At 37.2% G+C, this 27,423-nt stretch overlaps 1 protein-coding gene across 14 annotated transcripts in view; it reads left to right on the top strand.

The window, feature by feature from the left end:
- The window catches only part of hpo (serine/threonine-protein kinase hippo), a 153,406-nt gene extending 127,214 nt beyond the window's left edge, over nucleotides 1-26,192 (top strand). For 4 of the 14 annotated variants that reach the window (XM_067091917.1, XM_067091913.1, XM_067091907.1 and 1 more), the window contains 6 exons: nucleotides 6,122-6,344; nucleotides 6,553-6,638; nucleotides 11,360-11,467; nucleotides 11,602-11,829; nucleotides 21,000-21,131; nucleotides 23,863-24,948. In XM_067091917.1, the coding sequence (XP_066948018.1) occupies nucleotides 6,122-6,344; nucleotides 6,553-6,638; nucleotides 11,360-11,467; nucleotides 11,602-11,829; nucleotides 21,000-21,131; nucleotides 23,863-24,021 (936 nt within the window). In that variant the 3' untranslated portion in view covers nucleotides 24,022-24,948. Of the gene's footprint in view, nucleotides 1-6,121; nucleotides 6,345-6,552; nucleotides 6,639-11,359; nucleotides 11,468-11,601; nucleotides 11,830-13,080; nucleotides 13,111-20,999; nucleotides 21,132-23,862 lie in introns of all 14 variants that reach the window. The other 10 variants (XM_067091908.1, XM_067091905.1, XM_067091906.1 and 7 more) reach the window with 4 other exon arrangements.
- Nucleotides 26,193-27,423: the final 1,231 nt, after the last annotated feature.

Genomic DNA, 27,423 nt, shown 5'->3' with positions numbered 1-27,423 from the left:
AGAGTGTCGTAAGCTGACCCCATCATAACCCGGGGACTGCCTGTATACTGTTCAACTAGTTAATAAAGTTTTGAAGCATTTAGAGTGGTGGCACGACCCCAGTCATCTGGCAGTTGTCCCTCTAGTCTCCCTTACCCCAGAGATTCTGATGTCTCTAGATGTGCTGAGTTATTGCAGGGATGTTTACTTTCTGGATTTTCTTAGCAATGGTATTTGGATGTCATAGGACAAAACGACATGACACCTTCAAGTTAAAGGTTGCCATCTTAGGCCTCCAAGCATGCACTCAATATATGGTTGCAAAATGCTGTGGGGCCGGGATGTTGGACAATTCAGTAAATATACTTATAAAACAAGAGAAGTACCACATACAGTATACTGTACTGTACTCACGTATCATGTGACTTTTGAAGACCTAATTTTGAAGTGAATTTTAAGGGGTTGCATTGTACACGGGAATTAAAATTAGCATATATAATATTCGCATATTAGTATCATATTATGAAATACAAACAACGATTATGCATCTTTTTTGTTGATCTTTTAAAAAATTATGCTTCACTTCACTGTATCCAATAATATTGTGTGTATTCTCATATTACTATTGTATTATAAAATACAAACAGCGATTAGTGGTTTGGTTCGGAAATCAGCTGATGGCGATTACGAGGTAAGTTTATTTCACTGTTTTTAACTCAATTCAGAGCAAATTTCTTTCTTTCAGTTAGTGTAAACAAATCTGTAGATACTCTATTTATATGGGACAAGGTTATTTTTCATTATATGAAGTGTTTTTAAGTAGAAATATGACTTGAAGACATCTTGTTGTGAACTAAATTTAGTTATTTTTTCGTTAATAGATGGCTTGTTTGTGAGAAAAAAAAAACATTGTTCGCTATTTTCACTTGATTTCATCATAATATGAGCTTTATGTATTTATCGGGGTGAAACCAACAGTAAAATGTGTTCTTTTTGCCCAGTAGTTTTGATTAAAATACTTTCTCCAACTTTATTTACAGTCGAGTTTGATGGCAAATCGAGGTTTATAAGGGTGTCATCCATGTTGCTGATACACGATAATTTATAGTCATTAGCAAGTTGAACATTGTTTACTCAGCTTCAGCTACAACTTGCAGCTTAAATTTAGCAGTATATTTCCTTGCTGATCTTTTCTCCATAGCGAATAAGGGTGTAATGTAAAAATATATCAGTCCTATTCTACTTAACGTTGTTTGTAACATAACTATGGTAATTTTTTACTATCGTATGATGGGTGAAGTGTAAGCAAAACAGCTGTTGTTATCCAATTTGGTTGCTCATAGCAAAACAGCTTTTTCTCGTTTGGTTGTGTATGGCTGTACCCTTTTACACAACTAGTATAACGTTACTAAGAAAACTTTTATCATTCTCTTTTACATTTTTAACATATTTAACTAGAAGATGGGATAGATAAGATGGAGGAAAAGAGGTTAGTCTATTGTAATTTGGTCTCTCAAAAAAAAGGAACGCACATGATACATGAGATACATTATAAAATCATTTTTTAAGGGTGAAAATTTTTGGGTCGCACAATACGCAAGATCGCGCGTTACACGAGTACATATAGTATCTGTTTCAAAACCGTAAGTTGTCTAACTGTGGCATCATGCTTAGGTTCTTGTATTGGAGTGGTCTTTTAACCCTGAGGTAGAAAAGGCTCTTTTGGCTTCCACAGGTTGACCTGTTTGTTATATCCATGAAGAGCAAGCTCCTGATATACTGCTTTGCTGCTCAGCTGAGCTGAACTCAGTAACCTGGAGGATCGATGTGATGCTGCACCAAAAGAACAGTCTACATGTATGCTCTTTTTCCCTTTGGCCTTATCAACACTGGATGAGAGGTATTTTGCATATTACAGCACTGGCCATCCTGAGGCTTTGCAAAATTTGACACCCAGCAACTTATTGTGGGAAGTGGAATCTTCTCTTGCTGAGGTTACAAAAAATATTAATTTGTCAATCCCACTAATCCCATGATCACAGACTTTGTTGTGTTCACAGATTTTTTGTCAGAGAAAGAGGCTATTGTTCTTAGGCTTTGTTTGTCTGCTATCAGAGGATATAGGGGTGCACTCATATTGGCATTTGAGCAATGTGGTTTGGATTTGAGTGCTTCAAAGGATTTGACTATTCTTATTCAACAGTTTGAGGTGGAAGTTCCTCTTTTACCCCCAAGATGACCTGGCTGGGGTCTCGCCCTACCTCCTTTTTTTCAAGAAGCCTATCTTCTGGATATTTCTCTTAAGATAGTCTTCCTTTTGGTGCTGGTTTCTTCAGATTAAATTGATGAACTCCTGCTTCATCTAGGATTGTCATTCGTACGAAAGGCTGGTTGTCCACAGGTCTTCCCATTTTTGTTTGATATAACTGCTAAGACACAGACACCTTGTTGTAAGGATTTTAGTGCTGCATGCACTGCCATCCTGGCCTTGTCTTTACTTGTGGATAACTAAGAAGATACTTTGCTTTGTGAAGCTAGAACATTAAAAAAGATGCCTTTTTCTTTCTTACTTTAAATCTTCAGCTAAAAACCTTATGGGAAGAATAAACAGACTATAAACCAAAGAGTACTCCAAAGGGAAATCAGACTGCAGAGAGAAACAAGTTACAGGAAAAGATGATAGATAAACAATTATGAGGGAACAGCACAACAAAACCGATACACCTATAGTACAGGAGATGTCAGGAGAGAGCGGGAATGAATTTGCCCCTGGGTTAAATATCTGGAGATAAGAAAATTCCACAACTGGACTTAAAAAACTATTCCACATTTTAGTTGTAGCTAAGATAAAGTTCCTAGCAAACTGCTTGTGGAGGACTAAGAACTGCAAGGCTAATTCTTCCAAACCTCTGATTGAGGCAGGTCATATCAAGGGCATACTGTACTCTGTTTTGCGAGTTTGTGACCAAGTTTCTTGAGAATACATTTCAAAATGAGGAGTTGCCTGTCATGTTGGCAGTTACCTACAGGATAATAAGGTGTTGTGAACAAAGGCAGTTACATCCTCCATTATCTAAATTTGATCTTGACATATCTCCTGCGTTACAAACTGGTACCTGGAGATGGCAGTCCGTTTTCATTAGCTTTTAGCATTTGCCACGTGTCACAGAATGTTCAGAGGGGTATGGTCGTTGTATGATTGCAGTAAGCCATATTTTAATATTGGGAGGAGAAGTTATTTTCATCCTTTTCCTTCTAAGTCACTATAACTCTAATAAAAGTACTGTAGATGTATTATGTTACCAGAGATCTGAATCCTGACATGGCCGTCAAATTGTCCTGCAGATCTTTGATATGTTGCTCACAACTCTGGGATGTTCAGCATCTCAACCTCCTACTGATTAGAGAGAATCAGGCATATACTGTATATGTTAAATGGGAAAAAAATTAAAATTAAATATTTGATGTTAGTAGCAATGGGATCACATATGGAGAAAGACTGCAAAGGGAATTAAGTGATATCTTTAAAAAAGAAAGGCTTGAAAATTTGTTCTTATTTTCCTTGCAAAGGGAATTATCACTATATCTTTAAAAAAGAAAGGCTTGAAAATTTGTTCTTATTTTCCTTTATGTTTTTCATTTGGAATAATTGACACAAATACCAGTGATTTTTTTTATATCATTTGGTCTCAGTTATTTACTTTATTTTAATTTCTGAAAGATACCAAAATAAAGTACAATTCGTTTGGGTTCAAAATGGCATAAAGTCCAGCATTTTATGTAAAAAAAATTTGTGCCAAGGGACAATATGAAATATATTTACATACAGTCAACCCCCGTTATTCGCAGGGGATAGGGACCACAAATACCCGCGAATAGCTAAAATCCACAAATACTTGACATCCCTCAATGAAAATGCTTATAACTGGCCATTTAAATAGTTCAAAAACCAGACCCCCCTAAAAACATTTATAACTGCTTAATTTAATAGTTCAGACACCAAATGTATACCTTAAACTATCATCCCACACAGAATATACTTTAAACTATCATCAAAAACACTTTAATATGATTTCAAGGTCTTATTACAACATTACCCTTAAAAATATATGGCTTACAGCTTAGTGTGAAAAGTATTCAAGGTACCCCATGTTCAAGTACATCCATTTTCTCTCTTACCTTAAACTATCATCGTACACAGAATATGCCTTAAACTATTATCCAAAAAACTTTAATATCATTTCAAGGTCATCTTAAAACATTACCCTTAAAAATTTATGGCTTATAGCTAAGTGTGAAAACTATTCAAGTTACCCCCATTTTCATACAGTATTGAAGCAGTCCCATTTTCTTTTTACAGTACATGGAGAAACACTGGGAAGTTAAGTATTGTATACAGTACCTTAACTCTTAATGGACGGGAATCCTCTTATGAGTATTAATATACACGCCATTCGATTTGGATGAATTTAGTGGGAAAGATGTTCATAGCACTTCAGTGGTCCATAAATGACTTATGGCAATTATAATAGCTAAGCTTGGTAGAGACATCGATCAGTATGTCTTGAGATTTCAGAGGGGAAAGTACTGCTTCTCTGCCGCTCCAATGCATCTACTTAGTTGCTCATAAGTATACCCAGGGATTGCTGTTGGTTTTAGTTCTTATCTTTTATGATATTATGTCAGCTATAATTGTAATTTTGCAAAGAAATATTAGAAAAAACATGTATACCTCACAAAAAGCTACTGCATCTCCCCATTTCAGCAAATCTCATAAATATTTTACAACAGATATACTCAGAATTTGTTACTGATTTTAGTTCTTAAATGTTATGATATTGTGTGAGCTATTATTATAATTTTACAAAATAAAATAAAATTAATTATAGAAAAAACATGCATAACTTGGTAAAATTAACATATTCTTACAAGTGTCTTGTAAAAGAGGCCCCACACAGGCTTGTAAATAGTCACTTTCAATTTCCCTTGGAAGTTAGGGAAAATTTTTATGAATTTTTTTTCTTACACCTTGTGCATTTGCACATCTCCTCTTTCCATTGATGTGGTTTTTCTTAAATTGGCCAACTTTAAAGTGCCCAGTTGGGGGTGTGCTTGATGTATATTTAGCCCGTCCCTTAAGGGTTAATATTTAATATGCATTGAAAAATAAATACAATTTATTGATAGTTTACTGTGTTTACTTTAATATTAATATTTGAAAATTGGTAAATCATAATTTAGTCATGAAAATAACATGAAAATACAGTAATTAGTGAATATTTCTCAATGAAAAAATCCGCGAATTACCGAATTTTATGTGAAAAATTTGGTGAAAAGTTCCACAGAAAAATCCGCAGACAGGTGAAGCTGCAAATCCTGAACCACGAAGTAGCGGGGGTTGACTGTACTGTATAAGGTCTTAGTGGTGAGTCAGAATGGAATGTGATTCTCCTAAGTCCAAATTACTGTAGTTGTGTTTTCATTGTACTTCCTGTTTTGTTTTGCTGCATGATTCAAGAGATCATTTTAGAGTTTTTCAGCCTTATGATTTATTTTAGATTATGTTTATTTCAGTAAATTTTTAAAAAATATTTTCCATTTATTTTAACCATGCCTCTTTTAAAAATTAATTCCTTTTGTGATTAGATCATATCCCTGCTCCTGTTCTACCTCTTTACCAAATTGCTTTTCCAACTTTTTTCCAAGTAATGTATATTTTTCCCCTTTAATTTTTTCTTGAGGCCTGTTTACAGTAAATGTAATAATGGATACAGGTAGGTTGAGGGTGATAGTGGATTAAAGTACAAAAATCATGTATGGAGCCGATTCTTCTTATGAAAGTAAGGTCTCATGTTGTGATGTGATTATAACTTTGCATAAATACAATAAGCTTTTGTTAAATGAAATCACAGCTGTTGAAAATCAAGCACAAATTCTTGCAGCTTATTTGTAAATAATACCCTAAAAATCATAGAAAACGTGTATAGAAGTGTCACAAGAATTCTTGATAACTTCATGCATGTTTAATTAGAGTTCATACATATGTCTGCATTATGTGCAGGGTTATACAGAATTGTTTAATACAAGTTAATTCTTTTTTATTTTTATATTTATGATGATTTTGAAACCTGCCACTTTTTAGGATGACGAGGAAGTCGATAGCAGCACCATGGTTCGGTACAGGTCTGGAGGAGATAGTGGCACTCTTCGGCCTCTCAATAATGAAGGTACGCTAGTAGCACCTGTTGCATCAAGTGGCACGCTTGTAGCACCGGTTGACTCTAGCACACTATCCACAGATGTAGGCACCATGGTAATAAATTCTGATAATGAGGATGAAGATGATGAGGACTCAACAATGAAAAGTGAGTATGAGATTTGGTTAGATATATAGCACACTTTAAGGGAGTTTTTCTGTTTGTGAAATGGAGGTTTGTAGTGTGTTGTAGTAGTTAGTTTTAATTGGTGAAATTTTATTTCAAACTGATGGCCAAGGCATGTTGTAGCATTTTGGCTTTGTCACTCCAAAGATTTGCAAGTTTTGATAATTATTTTTCTTTCTTTTCCCTCAAGGACATGATACAGCTCCAGGGGAGCAGAGTAAAAAGTATCGGCCACTCTTTCTTGACCACTTTGATAAAAAAGAGCAAGAAAAGAAGGTAAGGATTGGAGACAATGCTGTCAATTTTTCATGAGCATCAGTTATGTTCTTTTTGGCAGCTGATATTTTGTTAAATATTCAATAAAAGCGGTTTATAGCATTTTTGAAATAATGATTCATTTTGAGTTGAAAGCACCTTAGAGATTGGATTTTAGGGTAATTTTTTGTCAACTGGGAATGTTGAAATATTTTGTATCAGGTTTATCAGGTTACCATGCTTGATTGTGTAAAGTGCTATATAATTTGAAATTTTAATATATGTACAAATTACAAACCTTAATATTTTAGCCTATGGGTAAATCTGTAGTTATTGGGGAAAACCAGTGAATTTGTAGAATGATATAGTTAATATTTGCCTGTTATATGCCCTAGTCTAGTTTCATCTTATGACTCCATTTCTTTCTTGGAGAACATGTTTGATGATGCTTTCACTATGTCAGTTTTTTTACTTAATTTTTTATCTTGAAGTCAAAACAGTAAAAATTTATGTAATAATACTCATGAGTTGTTTCTAAAGAGATAGGTATAAGAGACAGGCTAAGGAGGTGTAAATGGGAGATAGCTTGGAAAGCCCGGGCTCATGAAAAGCAAACGGATTTGGGAACCTTAGATGACTCCATTGCTTTAAGGAGAAGCTAGCTGTTATCAGTGTGTCTGGAATGGCAAAATACATGTGGATTGGTAACTGTTGTGTTAGTTCTTGTGCATGTTACTATGATTTTGTTGGCAGTCACTATACCAGTTTGATGCATCTCTGCTCTCTTCCATGGTGGGGACACGTGATATCTTGGTATTCCAGGGACCTGCTAGAATTTAAAGGTCCTAAGTTCGTAGAACCCTTGCGCACTGACTTTGAAAGGCATTGTTAGAAGATTATTGGGCCTATTATTGAGTTTGATCTTGGATACACTCCTGAAGTGAGGTCATTGTTCAGGGTGTCCTGATTGCCACTTGCTAGGGGAGTGATAAAGTAAGTTAATGATCTGATTTCATGACCAGAGAATTCTCTGGTTTGGGATATTTCAAGCTCCCTCTCCCATATCTTGACACCTCAACCGTGGTTATATATGCAGAAGTACTATGAGACCACTTCCCAACAGGAAAATTTGATATTCACTTCCAAATGGATTGTCTGTGGGCAAATGGATTGTCTTCTTTTCTGAAGGAGCCATAGTATGTTTGTTATGGCCTTCTTCCAGGTTTTAGGAGGAGAGGTTTTGACTCCTGGCTGACCAGTCTTCAAATCCTTTGGTCAACTGGGTGCTATGTTTTGGCTCTTCTCATGACAAGTTTTGGCTGAAAGTGTGTTTTTTTCAGATGTGTATTGTAGGATCTGAGGGACAAGGTTGAGTAGCCAATGGAGAAGCAGTTTCTGATGACCAGGACACACTGTCGAAGTGGAGGTGGAGAAGCATTATACCAACAGCCAGGATTTGCAAATTCGCTTTGCATTGTTCTTCAAGTCCTCTGATCAACTGAAGGGAACTGTAGCCAAGGCTGTTAGGGGAGTCTGCACCTTTGTCATTGGGTTTAGGGAGGGATTAGTCTTTTGCCAACCCCTGATCAAGAGTTCATCCTTTTTTTTTTTTTCAAGGAATGATGAGTCTTTATAGCCATTTTTAGCCCTGGCCCAAGGAGTAGGCAAGAAGAAGACAGGAGGGGTATGCTGAGGTATGGTATCCCTTCTCCATTGTGCAATTTGGTAGTGATAAGGAGCAGAGCCATGGGTTGGTGTGTCGTTTGGGACAGTATCATACTTAACATCCAAGGACTGCTGGCATTCATCCACTCAGGTAATCTTGCTTGTGGTCTACTATCCCTCATATCCCAGGGCCCTGGCCCTGTCAGCAGAGATGAGGGTGGTGTTGGGGAATAACACACGGGAAGTTGTAGACCACCACTCTCTAAACTTCTACAGTCAGATTTTCCTTGTGGAGAAGTCAAGGCTTGTACAGTTAGCCTTTTTTTTTTTGTGGAGAAGTCATCAGTGGGTTGGAGACTGTGTGTGGGCATTCTGTTGCATGCCCAACCTTCAGAGATACTGTTTTCAGATGCATCGGAGGAAGGTTGGGCACACACCTCGAGGACCTAGTTGCGTCAGGGTGACATTGGACATCCTTCACTTTATCAAAGTTTTGGAAATACAGGCAACATTGCTAACACTGCAACCATTTTGTGGTGTTGATCAGTGACAATACAAATATCAAAATTTCAGTAAGCAATGGAGAACAGTTTCCATTCCTATGTTGTGGCAGAGCAGCTCAGTTTCCAGAGGCAGGTTGGAGGGACAGAGTTTTCTCTACTCCTCTTGTAGCTTGGAGTCTGATCCAGCTTTGGGGCTCCCTTATCCTTATCAGTCTGTTTACCATACAGCTAAACGGAGTGTATCCAGTGCTCTGTTCTTTTGTTCTGTACCCAGAGGCTGCTTTGGATGTCGTATGTTTCCCCTCCTGTAACCTGATCCATCAATTGAGCACACACACACACACACACACACACACACACACACACACACACACACACACACACACACACACACACACACACACACACACACACACACACACACACACACACACACACACACACACACACACACACACACACACACACACACACACACACACACACACACACACACACAGAGAGCTCTTGATGACCATAGCAGCTTTTTGTTGGTTGCAGGCTGACAAGTATGCATATATGTTGGCACAAACCTTTTAAGCGCACACAGAGATTCACCTCTGCCCAACTCTAATGCTCTAGCTCCAAAAACTGAGGTACTGCTGGTTCATGGATGGAGACTGTCCAGCACTCTTGGGAGAGTAAGAGGCCTTTCTCGTAGGGCTCTGCAGATATCCCATACAGTCTGTCAGTCCTCAGCAGCCTTTTACTTGAGAAATGGGCCTTCTCTTGGTATTGTGAGAGGAGTCTCTCCATTCAGAGCCACTGTTCAGTAGATGGCAGAATTGTAGTCCACCTTTGTCAGAAAAAGCTCATCTCAGTCTCAGTGTTAAAGACTCTCACTCAGTCTTGAGATGTTTGGACTGTAGGGCACAAACCTATCTTCTTCTTTAGTGTTTTCCATGCTCATAAGGAGCTTTGAACAGTCTTGCCCACCTGACATACTCAAGCCCTTGGAGTGGGATATGATAGTTGTTCTCCAATGTCTGAAACAAACTGTTTGAACCCTTGAGGGAAGCTTTAGATAGAAAGCTCACACTTGCAAGACAGTTTTCCTGGTGGCCTTAGCTTCAGCAAAGCATGTGGAGGAGCTACATGGTCTGTTGTACCTCTTTGTACTGTATGTATGGCAGATAGGGGTCCCTGCCTTTCTTGTTCATCCTTAGAGTGTGTTCCTAGTATTCTGGAACTGCCAGTTTCTATCTAATGAGAGCTTCAAGAGCTTCTTGATCCCCCCCTTCGTGGACATAGGAGGTGATCCAGATGAGATGCTTTTGTTTCCAGTTTGTACTGTAAAGTACTGAAAAGGGCTTGGTGTGTTTGGTAGTATTGTATTGGTGGGCACAAGGTTTTCAAGAATACTGTATTTTCTGGCTTTGTGAGATACTCAAATGGACATTGTGTCGTCCAGCTTGGGGGATGACCCTCCAATGTTGGTGAGAGCTTGTAAAGTTATAGGTGTTGCACTGGCACTTGTCTAGGAGGAACTGTGTGGTTTCACAGGTATTGAAGGCTGGGATCTATTACTGTCAGGCTGCCCTCACCCCTTTCTACCCTAGGAATGTCACTACAATGCCTTGGACACCTTTTCCTTAGGACCTTGGTTGTCTTCTTGCCTGGTTATTTAGTGACACTGGTTCCTCATCGACAGAAAAGCATCTAGCCTAAGGTACATGGATTGTCATCAGGTTGGGATGAATGGGCACATACTCTGTTCCTCATCCTCTTGCAAGTACCACAGCAACCAAGGACTCCATGAGCTGAAATGGACTTGTTGCAGGGGAGTTGTAAGACAGATTGTCTTATCTTAAGGCTTTGCCACTAGGTTTGACTCCTGTGCCTTCCTTTTAATAAGGTTAGGAATTGGGGCCTGGTGTTAATGATGTGCATGGTCATTGATGATAATAGTTGCCCCCACTCTATCTCTCAACATATCTTAGTTGTGAAAGACTGGATTCCCATGAATTTTTTCCTGGAGTCATAGTTCATCATTAGAATGTTTATTGTGCCAGAGGACCCTGTCAGCCCTGGCATCCTAATACCAGACTGTATACTGGTTCAGGGTTTTCTTTCTCATTATTCATTAATATGATGGTAAATGACATCCCTGGGTGGTCATGTTCCATGTAAGGTCCTGTTCTTTGTAAGGGATAAGTGTCTTGTATAAAAACTGATACTGTAGTTTCTATTTCATAGGGATAAATAACAAATTATTGAGTTCTTTGCATTCTTCATACTTATAAAGATCCAAAGTCTTTTGTCATAATCTTACCTGAAACCAACCTTACCCTGTCTCTGTTGTCAGAAGATACCCCCTTATTCATATTAAATATCTCTCTCTCTCTCTCTCTCTCTCTCTCTCTCTCTCTCTCTCTCTCTCTCTCTCTCTCTCTCTCTCTCTATTCATATTAAATTCTCTCTCTCTCTCTCTCTCTCTCTCTCTCTCTCTCTCTCTCTCTCTCTCTCTCTCTCTCTCTCTCTCTCTCTCTCTCTCTCTCTCATTTGAATAATCTGAGGTTTTTGTTTAAATTTCAGGCGAGAAGTAAAAGTTCAAAGGATAATTCTCCATTAGAGAACATAGCCCCACAGCAGTATGTAGGAACAGGAAGACCAATTTTACATCCAACCTCTCAGTCAATACAGGTGTGTTTTATGTCCCCGTTTAGATCTTGTTGAAAGGTATGTGAGAATGATTTAAACAATTCAGGCAATTAAATTACTTCAGTTATTCGAAATTAAAGATATGCTGCTATTTGATGATTATGCTTGTTTTTCAGTTAACTACGGAGGATAATTTATTGAATCAGCAGGCACAGTTGCAGCAGCAGCAAACTCACACTAATGTTCCACAACAACAAAGACAGATTCACATGGAACAGCAACAAGTACAACAAAGCACTCAAGACTTTGGAGAGCAACAAAACAATACAATGGTATATTCTCCAACAGCACTAATACATTCACAGCCAAAGCCCATGTCTGCTGAAGAGCATCGTAAATTTGAGGTAAGAAATCAGAAAAGTTTTCTCTAATTTTTCATATATTTTTTGTCATCCTAAAGATTGTCAATAGAAGTACCCTGGACAGGTGTTCAAAATGTCCCATTCTTGCTTAGAGGCAAAAAATGGTTTTCATCTTGTATTCATGCTTGTTACAGACTGCTTTAGCAAAATAGATTCCATAAATTTGTCCCCTAAAAGTTGTATTAAATAGTGTTTTTGCCTGAGTCCACTTGTAAAAGAAACAAGGTCTCCCACTATAAACACAGGAATTTTTGTTTACCATGCACCTTATGCAGCCCACTGTAGACACTACAAAAGATCCTTTGTAGCGTCCGTTTGACCCCAGCCACATTACTTTTATTGTTATCTGCCTTTTACTTTCTTCCTTTCCCTTTAGTCTCTTCTCACATATCTTAATTTCTTTTGCTTTACCATGTTCCATTTTTATTTGTAATTGAAGAACAAATCCTTACTGCAAATCTTGTGAAAGTCTGTTCGTGTATTTCAGTTGCTTTTTAAACTACTTACTTGAGTGTTATTAATAATAATCTTTATCAGAAAGAGATTGAAAGATTTCTTGCATTAATGTCTTGATGCTCTAACCATTTTTTTAATGTATTTTTTGAATTAATTTATGTAACTTAAACCATATAAAGCAAAAAATCTCCAACATACAGACAGCCACACCATGTTTGGTTATTAGACAATTTTTTTGAATTTAGAATAATTTTCACAGAACATGCCCTCGTAGGGGCACATTTTGTAGTAAACCATGTCATGTGAGAATGTCAGTGCATCATAAACTCTTCTTCTTAGGAAGTTACTGCAAGGCCTTAAGTGTCAGAAAGCAAAGATGCTGCATGTAAAACCAAGGGGTGTCGAATGGGTTGGCAATGATGTGTGCCACTGAGATTTTAGTGGCCCTGCAATTATTCAACAATCTTTTATTTAGTCTCCCAGATTTTGTCTCACTGCCTTACTACTGGTTTTCTGTCTTTAGAATTTATCCAAAGAAACCTCTTGAAATTATCAGAGACTTTCTATCCATTTCTTGAAAATGCAATAAAAAAAAAATCGTAATTCGACTTGCCTCTAGGTAATGAATTCTATGAAAATTAAATTTTCATTGATTGGATATAGATGGAGAAATTCTTGATGCACTGAAGTACAGTAATTGCACATGTAGTTTTATAAGTATGGGGGCTGGTTGTCATATGGCATCATAAAGTAATTGACTGCTTCTTGTTCATGCAGCAGTCAGAGGGCACAGAAGTAGAAGAACAAGTAAGTACAGTCTGAATTTTTTTGGGAGGTCTTCATATGAAATTTAAGTTATGTATGTATAATGTGAAATTATATAAATAGAATATGAGAGTACGAAAGATGCTAAGTTAAGAATAACAGTAAAAAGTTATATATTGAACAGAAGTAAGGACACAAGGAAAAGAATAAAATCAATACAGCATTGAAGCCTGCCATGGGGTAAAGCTGTTAAAACACACTTTAACTTGAGTTAAGTTTAGGATCAGGTTGTAAGTTAAGTCGCATGTGGAGTTTATGAATAGTTTGATTTAAAGATAGGCCAGAGGCTGTGAAGCTAAAACAGAAATATATTTTGAGGTTTTATTTTTAAGGTTGTATGGTTGTGGAAAACAAATATTCATATATCGCTGGTTAATTCTTGTCCTCCAGATCTTGCTGATTTTGTGTTTGGCAAATACAGTAGATAGTTTAGTAAGAAATTTCAGCCCCTGATATTTCTGTAAAAGTCATTACTGGCTTTAACCTGTGAAGTTTGTGGTTAATCACAAAACACAACTAATTTTTCTCTTACAGTTATTATTAAAATAATACCATTGTTCCCCTTTGTTGCTGGTTTCCTAAATGTGAAGATAACTTTTTGTATAAAACAGTAGAAACTAAGAATCTGATCAACCTAAAGACTTTGTGCAAGCTGAAATGTAAATGTAAGCATTAAAATGTAAATAAAAGCATATTAAAATAAGAAAATTACCTACCAGAGACATCATAAATTATTAAAATAACAAGAAAATTACCCACCAGAGACATCATAAAGTAAAGAGAATGCTGGGAGCCCCATTTCAGTGTTAATAATCATACGAACATGGATAAATAGGAAATTGATGAGTAGTTTTAAAAAATAATTCAGTGTCTCCCAGTTTAAAAGTACCAGTTTCTTGTTGGTGGGCCACTCCTGGTATGGCACTTTGTGATTATTATTGAAGGAGGAGTAAATGAACAGCAGTATACAAATCGAGATATGTATGTGTAAACCATTTAGTCATATAAAGGAAGTGAAATTCTCCATTCACTATAACCAACTTTGTGCAATAAAGCTCAATAATCATATCTTCCGGTTGATTGTAAAAGAATGTAAGGAAGGCTTGGAAAACTAGAACATGGAGGGGAGGGGAGATTTGTGTTAAAAAAATTTAAGCAAAACGAATGATCTTAATGATTAATTTGTTATATTCCTCAATAATCTATTTATTGTTATATTCCTCAATGATGCTGTCATGTTTTGGTGAAGTTACATATTAATGCAAGATGGCAGTAAATTATATATCAAGTCTTGTGATCTTCTGTGATAAACTGAAATTTTATTTTATCAGTGTTGGTCTAAAGAACCAGGTCTAAAGTTTAAGTAGTTTTGTATTAGGTTCCTGAATTTCAATGCTTGTTAACACAAATTAATTTGTTTCACCATTCTCCCATTACTTATAATTAACCCAATTATGTGGTCATCTGAATTCCTGAAACTTCGTAGTTGGAGAGAAAACGGTAGTTAGTAACTGGGTTTACACCAATGTAACCATGGGTCCCCAGCAGCTAACTACTCCTCTCGCCATACATCAGTCTTGCTTTTCATCTTTGCTGAAATCCCAGAGTATTAATCTTCTTATATGTGATGTATGCACCTTTTGTTACTATTTTGCTTTCATCCTGCTTGTGCTAACCTTGGGGTAAGAATGTTAAATTTATATAATGCTTTGGTGTTCTCTTTTATCAGGATGGAAGAGCCTGGAGTTCTTTCAGGTCACCCATGGTAGAGCCCGTGTGTAAGAATGATTAGTTTTCCCCTCATGGCAGGCGACATGTTTGGAGCTGTGAGTGGCAGTTGGCACTTCCAGCCTGTTCCTTTCAGTAATGCAGTGGCTTCTTCTGTGTCTTAAGTAATGTCCAGGGAGGCTTTTGCATCCAGACATGAATACTCACAGAAGGTTCTGTGTGGTGGCTCCTTCCTTCCAGTCTCCTTCTCCATATGATCTTCATATTACCACTAGGAGTGATTTTCAGTTCTCATTGTCTGCTGCTCCTTCCTTCCTGCACAGAAATTTTAGTCTGAGTGGTAGCCTCCTCTGATGCCTCACATCTTGAGCCACCTTTACCTGATTACACTAACAAAAACCTTGTATATTGTACAAGAGAATTTTTATGACAATATCTCAAAGGGCATTAATAGCACTACTAGTCTCTGAAGGTTAAAAGGTTCTTTGGTGGCAGTTTTTTAATTGTAATGAGCCACTGATTTATTGCATACACAGGTGTGAAAACAGACAGCATTGTGTAATAATGAGAATTGATTTTGTATTACTGTAGGTGATTTGGCAGCATATAAGATGAAGATTTGGAATCATCAGTGGTGTGGATCCTTACCCTTATATGTTCTACTGTTTGTTGTTTATGTTTTGAATAACATATGCACAACTTTTGGATAAGTAGTATGAGTTATTATTTTGGTTGGAGATTTTGAAACTTTACTGCAGCAAAGACACAAACCCCAGTTAGCCAGGATTAACCACTGCTCCCTTCACCATTCCATCCCTCACAGCCTATGCCAACAATGGAGAGTATCTCTTTTGCTCCAAACTATTACCTTTTACAAACAGTTCCAAGAAGCAAATGACAAAAAAAATGCCAATTCCCATTGTTATAGACAAATATATTGTATTTACATTGAGGTTCTAGATTTAGAAGATTCATCACCATCTTTTTCTCATTACTCATTAAGGCATCCAGAATCTAGACTTCCTAAGTTAATCCCCTATGTGATTTACATGATGGTGAGTGAGTAATGACTTGTGCTACTGTAGACACTTGGTTTGTACCCTGTGGTGTAAGGCACTCCCAAATAGTACATATATTATAAACCTCTTATTTTATACAACTAAAATACCAAGTAATTACATAGCTATAGTTTCCTCTTGCACGGCAGCTTAAATGAAAAAATTTGCAGGTAGCGCTTCAAAGTTCAGTGCAGACAACTGGTCCTGTCCACTAATGGGAATACCAGGAATGACTTAGCAGACAGTCTCATTCTGTTTTCTGCTATGCTTGAGTAAACATCAAGTGTCGATGGCAGCTTTGTTCTTAAATTCGCCAGTTGGAAACTGGATTTCGGTGTAGTATTATTGCTGATTTCGGGTAGCCTTCAGGCCTACAGCAATTCGCCAGTTGGAAACTGGATTTCGGTGTAGTATTATCGCTGATTTCGGGTAGCCTTCAGGCCTACAGCTTTCCGGATCAGTACTTTATTGTTGTGTTATTAACATCAGATTCAAGTTTATCATATTTCTCTACAGTAGCGATTTCGCAATCAAATGGTTTAACTCCGGTAGTGTAGTTTACTGCAGTACAGTTTACCGCAGTACCACCTTTACTGGTTAACATAATAAACATAAACATTGTGTTCATTGCCAAACCAATATTTACGGTATTGAGTTACTTATCTGCAAGTCTTAATTAGTGTTTGTAAGGATTTGAGACATTTCTATATGATGATACTCTGTGTTCAACTGTTTTTGGTAAAGGTTAACTTTCCTTTTCCAAATAATGTAATATCGTGCTTGCTACCGGGCCAACCTTTTTGGTAGTGAATACATATTATTTGAAAGTCTGTTTTATAGGGGGCCCGAGGTAGAGGGTTAGGAATACAGATGGCCAAACATTGGCTTTAATGGTTATAATGCTGTTAAATCTTGCTACAAATTGACAGAGCTTTCCCAATCCCAAACCACAACAACCCACAATGCACAGTCATTAGATAGCCCCCGAGCATCCACAGAGCTTTGACATACGTTATATAATACATAACAGTCTCAATTTTTGATAGGATTTGAGATATGTCCATATGACGGTACTCAGTGTACTTTGAACTATGTTGGTAAAGGTTAGCTTTTTTCTGAGTAGCGTAAAAAACTGAAATAAACTGTAGTGCGTTCGCTACCTCGTTTACTGATTAGCATAACATAACGTAAATTTTGCGTTCTCTACCGATCCAATATTTTCTGTAATGAATACGTATCTGCAATCTCGAATTATGTTGGTTAGGATTTGAGATATGTTTGTATGATGGTACTGTGTACTTCATAACATTTGTTCGTATACAGTTTATTGAACATCTTGTTATTACACTTTCCTTTGCAGAGGACTGAAAAGTGTAAGGGCAGGAATGTAGTAGGAGAGAGTTGTGCTTAATGTTTTGGTTACGATGAGCTTTAGCAAAAGAAGTAGTTCTTGACAGCTGAGAACCGTGCTTTGGTACTTGCTTTGACAGCACATATACTAAACAAGATGACACAAATTGTGAAGAGTGCCATGTTTTTTTTTTTTCAAGCTCATACTAAGGGCGCCCAGTAGTGCTTGCCAGCACCCGAGCTACTAGCTTGCCTGGCGCCAACTGCAGAGCCTGGGCGCTTGCTTGGCCCCATTTTCTGAGTTCCTGGCGCCAACTCTCTCTTACATTGCCAGCCTTGTGTCTGGACTGACAGTCGTTAACCTTGTAATAATAGTGCAGTGTTGTGCAGTGGAGGAGGTGGCTACTCGTCCCTCGATGCTCCTAGGTAAAGGTCACTGTCAAAAGGTCACTGTCAGACTCCCATGCACCAGGAAGGAGGCATACTGGAAGCCCAAGGGAGGTCGGGGGTTTACACATGGGTAGTCATCCCCTCAGTCGTACCTGTTGCCGGTCCCAGGTATCAACAGACAACCACTGGAAAAGTGTCTTACTGGATGTGTAGTGAAGGGGTAGCTATCCAGCTCCTCAGATCTCCTAAAGCCAGTCCCTGTCAGACTCCCATGCATCAGGGTGGAGGCATACTGAAGTCCATGGGAGTCCAGAAGGGTTTGCCCCCTGGGTAGTTGCCCCTCAGTCGAGCCTGCTGTACGCAGGCGTTGATGGACAGCCATTGGAAAGGCTTTCATAGAGATGTACTTTTTTAAGTTTTGCTAGCCTTCGGTTAACTCCTTTGCTGCAAAACTTCAAATTATGCTTTGCTAACCATTGGGCTTCTCCTTGGCTGCAAAGCTGCCACTTGAGTAGCAGACGCTCCTGGCTATACCACCATGTCGCTACAGGTTAAGTGGAGCCCCAACCAGAGGCATGTGGTACGCCAGTGTTGGCACCAAGTGGAACATAAGCGCCCGAGCGCCTAATAGCACCCAAGATTCCAATAGTGCCTGAGCGCCCTATAGCGCCAGAGCTTGTCTTCATAAAGAGCTTCCAGCACCAGCTCTCATGTGTCTGGCACCAGCCTACTAGTGGCTGACACCATTCTTTCTTTAGCTTGGCACCTGTCTCTTCTAAGAACATACTGTTGTTCTTTTTGAGTGCAATTTCCAATTGAACGCCTCTTCAAGTGGCCGACTCTAGTCCCTGATCATCAGGTGTCCTTCAGTATAGGACTCCCTCCTTTGAGTACCATACAACCGCTCTCAGGTGGTTTTGTCTCTTTTCAGCCTGTTCCCCCTTCGCTTAGAGCTCCAGACGGGTCGAATTGCTCCCTCGTGACACCAATTAGTGTTTCAAAGCACTGTCTTTTGCAGACAGGGACTTTTGTGTACGAATTTATGAGCTTGTGGAAGAAGGCTGTCACCTCTACGGGGGGTTGGGAGTCTAACTTTGGTTTTTTAAAGGAGCAAGACAAGTGTTTTTTGTACATCCTCCCTCTGATGCTTAGACAGAATTAGTCATTCTGGTTGAAGTTCTTGTCAAGATTTTGAAGTGAGGGTCTTTCTTGACTGACATCAGGAACAAGGTCTAAAAAGATAAGTCTCTCTCAAGTGTTGCCAAGGGACATCGCTTCGCAGCTACTTTCAGATGGCATTTATCCTCAGTCCATTTTTCCCTTTGGTATTACCGTATCTTCCCACATGACCGTTCTTTTATGAAAACTTTTCTTGGGCTCCAGGCAGAAGGAAGTGCCATGAACCCTCCCTCTAGTGGCACTCGTTCCCGAGTGCCTGATCATCTTCAGAGCTCCTGACTCCAGCTTTATGGCGCCTGGTGCCGAATCCCAGGCGCCCGACACCTGTTCCAGAGAGCTCGGCTCTTTCTAGCCATACTAGGCTCCCACCACTGAATGCCTAGGTCCTACTCACATTTTTTATTTTTTTTATTTATTTAATTTTTAGAGCATTTTGTTGGACTGCAGCAGAAGTTGTCACTCCTGGTTTTGTTCAAGACTGTTGTATCCATGGCCAGACTTTTGTGTATCTTATGGATTTTCCAAGTTCCTATAAGCATGTCAGGTATTAGTTTTTAACCAAGTGCAGTTCTGCATATGTTGTCATTCTGTATGAGGTGCCATGACGTTACAGGTTAAGTTGAGCACCAACCAGAGGCAGTTTTGTACTGCAGGCTCTCTTAACTAATAATGAACGACAAGCATTGTTTTCAATGCTAGCAACTTTTTCTGTTTCAAATTCATTATATGTCTTAATGTTTTGGAGTAGAGTATGTCCATGTATCCCACCTCCTGTCAATGTGGGAATCAGCTGTGGAATTACTTGGTAAGATACTTATATAAAAATGACATTTTTATGATAAAATAAAGTTTTACATACACTTCATAAGTAATAACATGATCAGATCCCTCCCGTCTCCCCTCTGGTGGACATATGGAATAAACAGAATTAGATTGTCTGCTAAGCCATTCCTGGTATTCCCGTTAGTGGGTGGGACCAGTCGTCTGCACCGAAAATTGAAGTGTTACTCACAAATTTTTTAATTTAAGCTGCCGTGCAAGAGGAAACTATAGCTGTGTAATTACTTGGTAAGTATATATAAAACTATTTTATCATAAAAATGTCATATTCTACCTCAAGTATCAGAATTTTTGTATACGGTATACAGACAGTCCCTGTTTATTGGCGGGGTTCCGTTCTGATGGCGTGACGATAATTGAAAATCTGCGATTTTTGGTGCTTTTTCAGTGATTTTTGGCGCTGAAAATCACCAATTTTTGGTTATCGGTGCCTCTGTTAGGTATGTTTATGCACCAATACCCAGTTATCGGCACCGATAAGTGGAAATCAGCAATTTTCAGCCGATTTACATTGCTAGACAAGCCCCAGTAAAACCGGATTGCTGATAACTGAGCCCGCCGATAACCGGGGACTGCCTGCATGCAACTTCCTGTTACTACTAGAACCTTTGTAGGTTACTTGCTGTCTTTTCTCTTTAACTAGGCGTGAAGTGTCTGGGATTTCATTGACCACAACATTGGGTTAGTTATGAGTAAAGAGTTTGTTTGAAAAAGTAAAAATAGATTAAATTTATCTTTAGGTGTTCTTGAAATATTACGATTGGGTTAGTGGCAGTCAGAATATCTTGATTAGGTTAGTGGCAGTCCCATTTATATATTACTGCATTTGGAAGCCAAATGGCATGCAGTTTCTATGCAGAGTAGTGAATTTCAATGAATACAATGCTTCACGTTTTTATGAAAAATAATCCTGTAATGTATGTAAAGTCAAAGCAGTTTGTTGAGGATAGTTTCATATAGTGTATAGCTATTGTAATAAACCATAGCTAATTTGAGAATGTGCCTGTACAACAGCTGATCTGAAGAAGAGTTATGAATATAAGTGCAGGGGGCTTTTGAGAGAATAAAGATACATTGTACTGTAGTATCAAATCTTTAAGACAGAGCTATGTACATTGTTGACCTTTATTAGTTGGGTATTTTTTACCTGCCCTTGGGATAAAAGTAATTTTATGAAGTGCCTGAGAAATTTTCCCAAGAAAGAATTGCAACAATTACTCATGCATGGTATCACTAATGTACCTAATTGAATTTAAGAAAGTAGTGATGTTTCATGCTTTTACCGTGGAATGAATTACATATTCCTTTCCTCTGCTTTTATTGTAGAGTAACCTTCAAAGACAGCTTGTACAAATGAACAATCCAGCAAACCACCATAGACCTTTGCCTTCAAGAGGAGTTGCTGCAGAAAATCAACCTAAGTTCCAGAGATCATTTATAGATGGAGATTTTGACTTTGTAAGTATGATGCTCCTGGTGGTTTGCATTCATTGATGATTGATTTTGATGCTTATGGTCATTGGTTCGGAAAAGGGACGATTACAACAACTTGTTCTACTTGGGCAACCAAGTTGTATCCATGCCATAGGAAATATTGCATGAGGGATCCATGCATTTGATTATACATCTCATACAGTAGGGTGTGAAATATATTTTAATGAACGGAGATCATTTTGCAAGAATATTTTAAATGACTTGAGCATGCCAAAATTTTAGATTTATTTCACCCTGAACCTATGCTTCTTCCAGTTCAGCCTTAGGAACACGAGAATTTTAAAGTTAATATTGTAAATGTAGAGATTTTTAAACATTTCTTTGGATATGATCATCATTGTGTTTGTTGTTTCATTAGGAAGTATTTTTTTTTTTTTTGTGATGGGGGATTGAAGTTATATTTTGTTGATTTTTTTTATGTAACATTTTCTTAATATTGATGATATATATTAAAATTATCAGTGATGAATTTTATTTAATACTTGTTTATGATCCAAAAAATATTTTTCTTAGATTCTGGAAGAATCTTACTCTTAAAAATTCAGACAAAAGTTTTGTTTTTAGTTGTTTGAAATGCCCGTAGATTATGAATCTTTAAAAAATTAAGGTTTTCCTTGATCTAATGTAAGTGCAGGTATTCTAAAAACAGTAAGGTCATTTTTTGAGAGCTCTAGGCTCATAGGGTGCCACACACAATGTACTTGAGCAGCGCATTATAGGTGGTGCTTAAGGTTCTCTTCACTGTTCCTACAGCCAAAACTGGCTGCTTTACTGTATTGTTTTATTTTCATCTAAGAACCCTAAAAGAGTTCAGAGGTCTGGTTAAACAAATCATTTATAACTAAAATAACTACAGTGGACCCTCACTTTTTCGCGCTTCACTTTATCATGGATTTTTGTGGAACATATCTTTCACCTTTATGTGGGGACTTTCACCATTTAGCGAATTTTCCTATGGACCTATCTCTAAAATTATCACCAATTCATTTTTTTTTTTTTAAAGCAACACTGTGTATTCACTAATTTTACAGATTTTTATGATAAAATAGTTTACAGTGTACTAGCATGATGTAACAAACTTAGCATTGTGTTTGGAGGAAGTGTCCCGTCTTTCAAAACTAGCCACATATTTTAGATATGCTCTATCCAGTACAGTAGTACAGTATTATCCTAAGATATGTACTGTATAGTAGATATCATATCAAAATTATCTTACAACACAGCAAAATATCAATAAAATGTACATACGTTATTTGCAGTACAGTAGACGATGCACAAAGTTATGTTAGGCAAAAGAAAATGTGCGTGTCTGTATTATAGGGGTTACTTAAGAGTAACAGTTGTAGGCTGGTACGTAATGTTGTAGGAGGATAGTTTGTGGTATATTTTTGTTTTAACTGTTAAGTTGGGTAATGAACTTTTAAGATAGGCAGTTATAAAGCATTTTAGGGGTGCACTGTATATACTTTAGAATAACAGATGTAGGAGGGTAATGTAGGATGACTTTGGGTGTTTTGAGATGATGGTTTGGTGTGTGTTTTTGTTTGAAATATCAAATTGTTTTATGATAATTTAAGGTATATTTTTGTTTGAACTATTAGACAGTGAACTGTTGAAATAGGCAGTTATAAGCATTTTAGTTTAAGGGGTACAGGATATTTGGCAGTTAAAAAGAGTTACAAGCATTTTTAAAAAGGATTTTTCATTTCCGCGGTGGGTTCTGGAACCTATCCCTGCGAAAAAGTGGGGGAGCATTGTATTTCCCCTGGTCTGTGCCTATCTAGTTGTCCATCATCTTGAACTGTTATCTTTTAATTTTCTCCTAAAAAAAAATTTTTGCAACCTGCCATATGCAAGCCAAAAATGTCACATAATGGTCAGGTTAAATTTAATTTATGGTAGTAGTAATAATGCATGGCTCTGATCCTTTTTTTCAAATGGCAGCAGACTGACAAACCTTTTACTGCACATAAGAAAAATACTAATACAAAAAAGACCTATCCAAACAAAGCATACACACCCCTAGAAAAAGCTGCCCTTTGAAAAAAAAGGATCAGAGCCATGCATTATTACTACTACCATAAATTAAATTTAACCTGACCATTGTGTGACATTTTTGGCTTGCATATGGCAGGTTGCAACATTTTTTCTTAAGAGAAAATTAAGAGATAACAGTTCAAGATGATGGACAACTAGATAGGCACAGACCAGGGGAAATACAGTGCTCCCCCACTTTTTCGCAGGGATAGGTTCCAGAACCCACCGCGGAAATGAAAAATCCTTTTTAAAAATGCTTATAACTCTTTTTAACTGCCAAATATTCTGTACCCCTTAAACTAAAATGCTTATAACTGCCTATTTCAACAGTGGTTAGTAAATCAAGACTTTTGTCATAAATTCATAGGTCATCACTGACATGTTTTTGCTTGAGTCTTGTTTAATTGGATTTTTGTCTTGCAAATAAATTACAAGTCTTTTGGTAACCCACAAGAGTTCCTTCAAGCTTAATAGACAAGTAACACTTTGACTAGTTTATAGTTGGGGTGAAAACCACACACAAACACGTAAGAGTGTATAGTGTGTTTATTTTGAATTAAGTCACAACATGTTGGAAATTAGTAAAGTAAAACCTGCTGCAGCCAGAAGTTTGTGTTAAGATGTCGTTGTGTACAACTCACGATCAACATTATTCCAGTTAAAGCATCTAACGTACGATGAGCTGCATCAACGGATGGCAACTTTAGACCAAGAGATGGAACGAGAGATAGATGAACTTCGTCAGCGATATCAGGCCAAGCGACAGCCCATTCTAGATGCCATGGACCAAAAGAGAAAAAGACAGCAAAATTTTTAGCATATTTGTTGTATAAATGTAGTTACTGTACAGTTCAATTTACTGTAAGCTTCCAAAGGCGTGGTGTTGGACAATGCCTCTATGACACTTGAAGGATGTTGCTCTGCAGGAGGAAGGTGTGAGAGCAGCTTATCCCAGAAGTCATAAACGGATATTAAACACATCCAAAATCTAAGTTTGCAACTGTTTCAAATGCATCGCTAAAATGAGTTACAGTGTTCCTATGAAGAGGAGTATATCAAATCTGAGGATTATTAGTATTATTCAAAAACCGGTATAAGTTCATTGGTAAAAACAGTGTGCCATGTGATTCAGAAACTCTGGTGAGTACCAAGTTATGCAAGTAATGTTAAAGCTAGCACTGGTTGCTTCGTAAATTGTATGAAAGTGGAAGAATTTATCCATGGGAGTTTTTTTTTTTTTTTAATTAACTGTGCCATGGGAAGTTTATTATGTATAAGTAATAACAAAATATTTGAGTGTGGATATGGTGAAGAAAGCACTGGTTGCTTGTAAGGAGAAAATAGTCTGTGATGGTTTTGTTGTGACCCTTGCTCGAGTCTGTTTCATTTTCTTTCGGATCATTTCCAGAATTAATTCATGTTCCCAACAGTCAGGAATTGGGTTCTCCAGTCAATGGCTTGTGATTTGTTCCAAAGTGTGAACCCATTTTGGAAAATTTTTAAAGCCTTGATTATAACTTTTCGTAACTATGGACATGTTAGCTATTAATAATTTTTACAGTATGTTTCCAGCTCCATGTCAGCAGGTTGGTACGTACTTACATCTGTTCCCTTAAGTCATTCATGATTTACAGTAGTAAGTATTTACAGTGTACTATAACTATAATTTGTGGACACAATTGATAGTCAAGCAAACCTAGTCAGTTATTTTCGTTATTGCTGTATCTCTGCTTCCTTAGTTTTCTGTGCAGTTCAATATGTATTGGTGTATGGTAAATGGAGATCCATTTCTCAAGTGTTGCTCACGAGGTAAATACAACATGATACTTGTGTAGTGCATTTCAGATATGTATTGTCTTTGATATCATCATATCGGTGTTTCATTATCACACTTTTTTTACATGAGTGAGTAGTTTTCGTGAATTTTATAAAATTTATATATAAATATAATTTCACGTTAGAATTTTTTATCTTTTCGAATTCTCAGCCCAATGACATTTTTTCGGGTTCAAAGGTTTTTTATTGCAGATGTAAGATTCTGCAAAAGTATCACTACATGTTTTGTGGTACAGTAACTTGAACTAGAAGAATGAATGATTTTTTTTTAGCAATGTATATGCATTATGTGGATTTTCATCCCAAAATTACCTCAGTCAGGCTTGTCAATAACTTTCTCAATCAGAATTTGTCCATTGTGAGTTTGCAGAGTGGAATTATGGAATTATTTTTTATGTAATTTTTGCAGAGAGTGAGGGTCCAACAGAGTGTATTATGGCTTGTTTTAAGTTCAAAAGGTCAAGTCACTTCAAGATGGCTTAGTGTAATGTTTCATGTATTTTAGAGGAACCCAGTGACAGATGTGAGGTGTTATAAATGTGATTTCTATGGAAAGCCATTTTTCTTTACAGTTGTCACATTTAACAAGGCTGTAGTCTGGACAAATCTTTATGTGGAGCAGATTCCTTTGTATTTTAGGACATTGGTTTAATGATGCCCTTTGGCAAAAGAAACTGACAGCCATGCTTCTGTGTAAATTATGAGCTCATGAACTGGTCTCTAGGCTGTTGTCAGTTCCAAATAGGTTTCATGAGAAAGATGGTCTTTTGTGTTAAATGTTTAAGTTAGTGTTGAATTATGCATATTTATATAAATCTCCCACCTTAAGCTTTGCACAGACTTCATCTTTGTTGTGTGTGTCACATGTAACGACATGTTATGTCACAACAAAAGAAAGCAGAAAGTTTATGTGAGAACAGTTATCCACAACTTCTAGTCACCCTAAGGAATTGTTTTGTCATGCAGGTTCTTGATTGAAGAAAAGTTTCCAGTTCTTTTTACTTTTTATTTTTGTCCCTGCTTCTTGTGCTTTTATATGTTGCAGTGTCTGCAGTTAACATAATATTGTGCATATCACTCATAAAATACATTTGTTTCTTGTTTAGTAGAAATGACTAATAATTCTTTGGAAAATGTTGTAAAAACATTCACACTTTTTGTCTGGATAAATTTTCAGTACATAAACTATATTTGTATTTTTTTTTTCTGTCTAATGAGGCCTCAAAGTTTTGCATCAATGATTATTAGTGCCATAATGTAGCTAGAGCTGCTGGGAAATGTAACACCAAGGCAGGTGAGCATGTGATGCACAAAATTTTTTACACTTGTATATTCATTGAGCATATTCAATTTTTTTATTGATGTTTATTATATGTATGGTTTTGCATTGGCACAATTAAGGAACTCCTATTAGTAGAAGCATTTAAAACATTATTAGCCTATTGCTACAAAAGCAAATAAGGGCCATTGGCATAGCATAAGCAGTGGTCATTGCTATGATGTGTGCATTGACCATTGCTCTTGACCATGCAATGGTAGTCTTGTTGTCACAGTTTCATCCTTCTGTAGACATAAGTATATGCTCAGGAGGTAAGGTACTGCATATAGAATTTGCATGATCAGGGTTAGGGTCGTGCTGTTATTGTGTAACCAAGTGAATTCTATTATTTATATGATTGCTATGTAGAACAGTTGATGAAATCTCGTAAATATTTCTAAATTGTACATTCCTGGGGTAAAATGTTTCCATTGTTAGGATAAAGTAACACCATATACATGCTTTTAAAATACACCAGATGATTAGTTTTATGCATACATTTGTATGTAAATGCCAGTATATATAATCATATGCAGTTTGTGTGTATATGTACTGTACATGTGTTTGCATGTATACGGTAAATATTTATTCACACACACTCACAATACTTAAATCCATTCATTTTGGATATCATTAAATGGTCCTTCTTATTGCAGAATCTGAATTCTATAATGAATGGGTTGAAATCAGAACCAAGAGAATCAAAGGGAATTTGCTTATTTGATTGTATATAAAACCAGTTATGTTCCTAGTCTGCTGGGGTACGTATTTAAGTGTCACATATATTCAAATAGGGTTTGGGGTGGGATGGGAGAGAATATCATCTGTAACAGTGTTAGCTGATGGATCTTGTAAAGTAAGCTGGGGAAGTGTCAGTATTTTGTCTTTGTATGGATTCTGTTTGCATTGTTTACCTGTAGAGTAATTCTGAAGGTTTTTACTGCATGTTATTGAAAATAGGGAAATCAAGCAGTGTAGTAAACCATGCAAGAATGTTGTGTCAGCTGAAAAAATTATTACAAGATATCAAGAAGAGGTCAGTAAGCTTATCCAGGGCGACTAGTT

The sequence above is a fragment of the Macrobrachium rosenbergii genome, chromosome 48, assembly GCF_040412425.1.
Source record: "Macrobrachium rosenbergii isolate ZJJX-2024 chromosome 48, ASM4041242v1, whole genome shotgun sequence".
Lineage (NCBI taxonomy): Eukaryota > Metazoa > Arthropoda > Malacostraca > Decapoda > Palaemonidae > Macrobrachium > Macrobrachium rosenbergii.
The sequence above is the reverse complement of the archived record's forward strand: the minus strand, read 5'-3'. Positions and strand labels throughout refer to the sequence as shown.